Raw genomic sequence first — 7500 nt, forward strand, 5'->3', positions numbered from 1 at the left:
ACTCCCACGCAGCCTCGGTCCCACTCCCACGCAGCCTCGGCCCCACTCCCACGCAGCCTCGGCCCCACTCCCACGCAGCCTCGGTCCCACTCCCACGCAGCCTCGGCCCCACTCCCACGCAGCCTCGGTCCCACTCCCACGCAGCCTCGGTCCCACTCCCACGCAGCCTCGGTCCCACTCCCACTCAGGAAACAAGTCGAAAATAAGCTCCAGTGGAACATCAGCAGTATATACTGTATATATGTCTCTATAGCTTTTGTCTCTTTAGTCTCTATGGCTTGTTTCCCAACACCCATGTGTTTCTCTGGAAATCTGTTATAGGGAGGTGCGTTTGTGGTGAAACTGTTTGAGGAGTACGCCACAGGACCTGCTGTCATCACTGTGGTCTTCCTAGAAGTCATCGCTGTTTCCTGGTTCTACGGTAAACGGCTGACAAGGCTCACATAGTCTGACATTCTTTGGATTCAGCTTTTTTTGTTTGTTGTTGATGTAATGGCTGTGTGTTTGTGATTGGTTTGTAACCTGTCTGCATTAGACATTTCTAATTTGGGACAATGAAGACACTGGATGGATTGATACATCGATTGATTGATTGAGTGATTTCTATTTCTAAAGTCCATGTGTTTCATTGTGTGTGTTTCCATTTTCAGGCACCAGTCGTTTCTGCGCTGATGTCAATAAGATGCTGGGCTTCTCCCCTGGACTATTCTGGAGGGTGTGCTGGGTAGCCATCTGCCCCATATTCCTACTGGTGAGCCCCCCCCCCCCCCCCCCCCCCCCCCCCCCCACACACACACACACACACCGGCACTATATTCCTGTTCAGAACACAACCACCTCTGTCTCATCTCTCCTCAGTTCATCATTGTCAGTTTCCTGGCGTTCCCCCCGGAGGTCAAGTTGTTTGACTACGTCTACCCACCCTGGACCACTGTTCTGGGCTACTGCATCGGAGTGTCCTCCTTCATCTGTGTACCAGCCTACATGGTGTACCACCTGCTCACTGCCAAAGGGACCTTTAAACAGGTAAGAGCCTCCAGAGGGCTTGGGGAGGGCCTCTCCCCCTCCAGTCCCCCTTCCGTCCCCCTGCCATCACCAGGCTACTAACATAGGACACAATCAAAGGGAGAGATGCAGAGAGTAGGAATACAAGCTACGACGGGTTCCAGACCTTACGGTTCAGACACTCGCGCGTGCAAGCACAAAACACACACAAACACACACATGCTAACATAGACAAGCGACAGACACCGCGGCACCTGCACACTGTCACGTTGCCAAGCCAGAAAACAGCTCCTTGTTTGAGAAGACAAACCGACATCAAACAGCCTTGTACACACAGCGCCTCCCTCCCTCCTCTCCCTGCCTTTGATGAACCTGTCATCCAATAAGCCCAGTGTTTGCCCCAGTGCCTCACCGCACAATGGGACTGACAGACAGTGTCAGCAGAGGGGTGTGTGTGTTACGTGTGGTGTTCTGGTCGTACATCTGTGTTAGTGTGTGTGTGTTACGTGTGGTGTTCTGGTCGTACATCTGTGTTAGTGTGTGTGTGTGTTACGTGTGTGAGCGTTGTATGCCTAACCTGCCGCTGCGGCCAGTGAGTGTAGACAGACGGATCAGAGCGAGGTCAGGATGACATAAAGTCTGTGTGACAGCGCTCAATAACAACGATCTGTCGGGTTACGCCACAGTTTTACCAGGCACCACTTCTTACGCTCAGACTACCAGAAATCTGTCACTTTCAATGGAAGCAGACTTGGGAAAGTCCTTATGAGTGGAGCGACTGTGCAATAACCAATCCGAGGAAAGGAGGGTCTCGCTAGATAGCTTTGACACTGTGCTGGATAGGCTAACAGCCCACGTGCCCATTTGCATGTTGTTTGGAAGATTCCACACGAAAACTTCTAGTATAACCGGACTGTTACAAGGTGAACCCAACACTCAATGACAGTGGCTTGGATGAAATAACTCTGGTGTCCCCTCCTACCCCTCTCTTTTCTGTCCCACCCTTCCTCCCTTTCTTATCCCTCAGCGTCTCCTGAATGGCATCACCCCTGTACCCAGTGGGCCTCACAGTGACATTATCATCACCCACGCCGTCTGACCCAGTGGTCTGACCAGGCCAGGTGGACTACACCACCCTCTGCTGGACATAGAGCACAACTGCAGGATGGGGAGGGTTCACGCCTCCCCCACTTCTCCTCCAGAACCCCCACAGCAGACTTCAGAAGCACAGAGGCACCCTGTTTATCCCACTGAACCCAGGGCTGAGGTGGGGGCGCTGGGACACACTGTCTGCAGCATCTCACACCCCTCCTCCGTCGTCTCCCTCCTGGCTCATTCTGTTAGCAGCTAATGTCGTCACTGGTTTCATACTGGGCCACGCTGGTCAGAGCATTTCAACCACCAGACAGAGGGTTTTAGATGCCACAGCACAATGGCATGTGTACTGTTATTGAAGCGTAATGTTGCCTTTAAAGTCTATACCTGTCCATTATAATTGGAATCCATCCACACAGTATGAGGCATAAACATACACACTTCCTTGTCTCTGCTCTGTCAGGTCCACTAAACAATGTTTATATCACAAGCAAACATCTCATCTCACGGCTTCGTTTGACGTTATATCCTTGTTTCATGAGTTCTGCATTCAGATATTTAGCTGGACATTGATTGCAAAATGCAGGTACCTTTTCAAGTTTCTCTATGAAACCAAATGTTCCATGGATATTTCTACAGCTTTTTCCAGATGTGAGCTGTTGTCATGCTTTAGGATGACTTGGTGGGAGCTTGTCAGTGTTTCTGAATGGGATGGCTGAACCTATGAAGGGCCTTGAAGAGTGTCAGAGCGTCTGCACACTGTGAAGCGCTGTATGTTGCTGTTGTATGACGCACTGCAGTACTGATTCTGCTCTGTAAGCATATCCAAGTTGTTGGGGAACATAGAGACAAGTTCAGAAGAGAAAACAGGGCAGTATGGAAGGCTCTGGTGTGTGTGTGTGTGTGTGTGTGTGTGTGTGTGTGTGTGTGTGTGTGTGTGTGTGTGTGTGTGTGTGTGTGTGTGTGTGTGTGTGTGTGTGTGTGTGTGTGTGTGTGTGTGTGTGTGTGTGTGTGTGTGTGTGTGTGTGTGTGTGTGTGTGTGTGTGTGTTAGACAGAAATGGAAGGAACGTGGGGAGAAGCTACCCTGTGCAGATCAGAAGGAGTGGGTTATATTATCGCAATATAAGATGTATATTTATTTGAAATAATTATTATTGCTGTCAAATCTATACTTTCATGTATTTCTTTATCTCATTTACTATAAACTGACATGCTGATTTAGTTTAGTTAGGTTCTTAGCACGGAAATGGTGTTTTACATATTAACTGCCTACATTGGGAATCCAGTATTGAACACAACTACGTTCATCTCCATCGCTCAGTCTTCAAGGATGTGTCTAAAAACAGGTATCTGTCTTTACTTTCGACCAAATAATCTGTTGTGTGTTGGAATGGGAGTAATAGTATGACATGTACGTGTGTATTAAGTGAGTCTTGGTATTGGTGTGTGTCTCTTTGTTCTGTGAATACTTGTCTACTCTCTTGAACGGGTTATGTTTGTGTGTGCATCAGACCAGGGTGCAAATACTATAGGGAATCTTTCAAATACTTTGTGTTTTCTTTTGCCTGCCTCGTGCCAGATAGGCAGAGTTTGTTTTAGCCTGCCTCGTGCCAGATAGGTGGATTTGTTTTAGCCTGCCTCGTGCCTGATGGACGGGGTTTGTTTTAGCCTGCCTCGTGCCTGATGGACGGGGTTTGTTTTAGCCTGCCTCGTGCCTGATGGACGGGGTTTGTTTTAGCCTGCCTCGTGCCTGATGGACGGGGTTTGTTTTAGCCTGCCTCGTGCCAGATAGGTGGGTTTGTTTTAGCCTGCCTCGTGCCTGATGGACGGGGTTTGTTTTAGCCTGCCTCGTACCAGATAGGCAGAGTTTGTTTTAGCCTGCCTCGTGCCTGATGGACGGGGTTTGTTTTAGCCTGCCTCGTGCCTGATGGACGGGGTTTGTTTTAGCCTGCCTCGTGCCTGATGGACGGGGTTTGTTTTAGCCTGCCTCGTGCCTGATGGACGGGGTTTGTTTTAGCCTGCCTCGTGCCTGATGGACGGGGTTTGTTTTAGCCTGCCTCGTGCCAGATAGGTGGGTTTGTTTTAGCCTGCCTCGTGCCTGATGGACGGGGTTTGTTTTAGCCTGCCTCGTGCCAGATAGGCAGAGTTTGTTTTAGCCTGCCTCGTGCCTGATGGACGGGGTTTGTTTTAGCCTGCCTCGTGCCTGATGGACGGGGTTTGTTTTAGCCTGCCTCGTGCCTGATGGACGGGGTTTGTTTTAGCCTGCCTCGTGCCTGATGGACGGGGTTTGTTTTAGCCTGCCTCGTGCCTGATGGACGGGGTTTGTTTTAGCCTGCCTCGTGCCTGATGGGCGGGGTTTGTTTTAGCCTGCCTCGTGCCAGATGGGCGGGGTTTGCAGGATTGCGACTTCTATTGGTTCCATTGAACCAGGCACGCTCAATCAAATCTGAAGTATTTGAAACGATTTCAAATAGTATTTCAACTGGGGATTGGTGTATGTGTGTGTAAGCGTGCATACCTTGCAAGCATGCATACATGAGTGTGTGTGTATACACGTGTGTGTGTCAGCGTGCATGTGTGTGTACGTTATGAACTGAAGTAGCAGTGTCAGACTCTGTCAACTTTGTCAGTGTGTGTAACCTGTGTGTGCATGCCAGTGTGTGTAACCTGTGTGTGCATGCCAGTGGGTGTAACCTATGTGTGCATGCCAGTGGGTGTAACCTGTGCTTCAGCTTGCATCTGTGAAGTGACCTTCTCTTGTCTTGTTCTTCTCCAAAATATCCAATGAAGATGATAAAACCACTCCCTCGTACCTCTCGAGCCTATATAATGTATGATCTATGTATGTCTGTAAAAGATTGTATTGAGAAATAAACCTGTATAGAAGAAAGATATACATATATATGAATTAATAGATAAATAAAGTTAAGATGTAAATGAGTAGCTATGCCTCTTGCATTTTTTTCCCACAATGCTTTTGTAACTCTGTTTTGTATGTTTTGTAACATTGTAACACTTGAATTGGGTTCATTTCTGAGATTATTTTATGAATGAGGTAGTTTAGCGCTGAGGGCACAGTTAGACAGTCCATTTTCCGCTATACATACTCCAACACTAAGGACATTAACTAGAGCCAGGTGCTTGAAGCACCTGCAAGGCTTGATAAGAGATTACTCAAAGGTGTGGGTGCTTGGCGGGTAATTAGTTAGTGGGAGGTGGGTCAAAGATTTTTGCTTATATTGACAAGATAGACAGCAACACAATTAGACCCAACCAAATCATGAGAAAACAAAAAGATAATCACTTGACACATTGGAAGGAATTTACAAAAAAACAGAGCAAACTAGAATGCTATTTGGTCCTAAACAGAGAGTACACACCAGCAGAATACCTGACCACTGTGACTAACCCAAATTTATTAAGGAAAGCTTTGACTATGTACAGACTCAGTGAGCATAGCCTTGCTATTGAGAAAGGGCAGACCTGGCTCTCAAGAGAAGACAGGCTATGTGCACACTGCCCACAAAATGAGGTGGAAACTGAGCTGCAGTTCCTTACCTTCTGCCAAATGTATGACCATATTAGAGACACATATTTCTCTCAGATTACACAGATCCACAAAGAATGAGAAGACAAACCCGATTTTGATAAACTCCCATATCTACTGGGTGAAATACCAGTGTGCCATCACAGCAGCAAGATGTGTGACCTGTTGCCACAAGAAAAGGGTAACCAATGAACAAACACCATTGTAAATACAACCCATATTTATTCTTATTTATTTTCCCTTTTGTACTTTAACAATTTGCACATTGTTACAACACTGTATATACACATAATATTACATTTATAATGTCTTTATTCTTTTGGAACTTCTGTGAGTGTAATGTTTACTGTTAATTTTTATTGTTTATTTCACTTTCGTATATTATCTACTTCACTTGCTTTGGCAATGTTAACATATGTTTCCCATGCCAATAAAGCCCCTTGAATTGAATAGAATAGTCGAGGGACCGCTCTAGCAATGGAAATACATGTCCTCAAAGATGAAAGGCAGGCGGGAGGAGGCGAGATCAGGTAGTACAATTCTAGCCAATGAGAGGGCACATAAGCGTGTGAACAACAGGCACAACTCTGATAAAGGCAGCGGTGCAAACACTTAAAAGACACACCCTCGTCCACTTACCCTCGCCTTATGCCCTTGGGGGAATCATTTTCGCCATCTTGGAGGGTGGTCCAAATGATTAGCCAAGCAAGGGAAGTTTGCAACGTAAGCCCCTCAGCCCTCGTTTTTAGTCGGCTTTGCGAGTGTACAATTATGTTCACTCCGGGCCTGAAACTCACCATAATTCAATTCGCGACGAGTGTACATCCGCTAAGAAAAGTCTGTGAAAACTTGAAAACAACATCAATGGAGAGGTCAACATACAAGTGTAAGTTAAAACGAATGCAAATAAGTAAAAAATGTTGCTACTGGGTAAAAATGTAATACGTTTTTGTTTGGTTATCTTTTGGAAACTGTAGAAATAAGACATTTCCCTTCTTCAGAAGTATGTTAATAATTAGATATTTAATATAAGTAGACATGCCATCATAATTGACTATAGCGCATATAAAGCACACACAAGTTACCCCACGTCCACTTAATTCAGTGCATTCGTTACAACCTAACCATCACAACTTCTATTTGATCAAATAAGCTTCACGTAGCAAATGAGCAATACCATTTTTTGTTGACCAAATTGATTGGCTTATGGCCAACAAGCTGCTTCAACCATAAAAGTATTAGTTAGTCCAAATAGTTGCAAACGGTTGCATTTTGCAAAGAAAACAAGAGTTTCTATTGGACAAATTCAGGTAGGCCCCTCCTTGTTTCGTTCGCTTTCGTTTTGCAACAAATTGGTTTAATGACTACGCCCCCAGCTATCATGTGTGTAAACAAATTATAAATGATCAAAGTCATTTCCTTAGTAGGTGTGACATCGGAGGTCAGCATGTGGGAGAAGTCGGAGCTCGGGGATGATAGTTACCCACTAGTAATTACCAGTTGAAGCGAAGCCCAAGTGGATTTTCCCCAGTCGTATTTGGTAACTACCACATACCCACTTATGAACGATGCAGTACATATCTCCCCAAGAACAGATTAAGAATCTGAAGCAATTACGCAAGATTTTAGTCCTGGCTTTCTGAGATGAATTCTGAAGTCAAAACACGCTGTCCTGATGCTCACCCCTTGGTACTTAGTCATCTCTACCACCCTTTTTGTAGCCTTTTGTTCACGGTTGTCTCCCCTCTATTCCAGGGCTCACACTACATGACTATGAGGTTTGTTTGTATACGCCGCTTTGTCTTTTGAAGATCATGCTTGATTATTCTCAGACCCTGTACTGTTGTCCTGA

At 46.0% G+C, this 7500-nt stretch overlaps 1 protein-coding gene across 1 annotated transcript in view; it reads left to right on the forward strand.

Annotated features, from left to right (window-relative positions):
- The window catches only part of LOC129821986 (sodium-dependent serotonin transporter-like), a gene marked incomplete in the record, with an annotated part of 20665 nt that extends 15624 nt beyond the window's left edge, over window positions 1-5041 (forward strand). Inside the window, 4 exon segments of the mRNA XM_055879791.1 lie at window positions 322-421; window positions 651-751; window positions 859-1026; window positions 2033-5041. Coding sequence (XP_055735766.1) covers window positions 322-421; window positions 651-751; window positions 859-1026; window positions 2033-2104 — 441 coding nt within the window.
- Window positions 5042-7500: the final 2459 nt, after the last annotated feature.

This window comes from Salvelinus fontinalis, chromosome 24, assembly GCF_029448725.1.
Source record: "Salvelinus fontinalis isolate EN_2023a chromosome 24, ASM2944872v1, whole genome shotgun sequence".
NCBI classification, from domain to species: Eukaryota; Metazoa; Chordata; class Actinopteri; order Salmoniformes; family Salmonidae; genus Salvelinus; species Salvelinus fontinalis.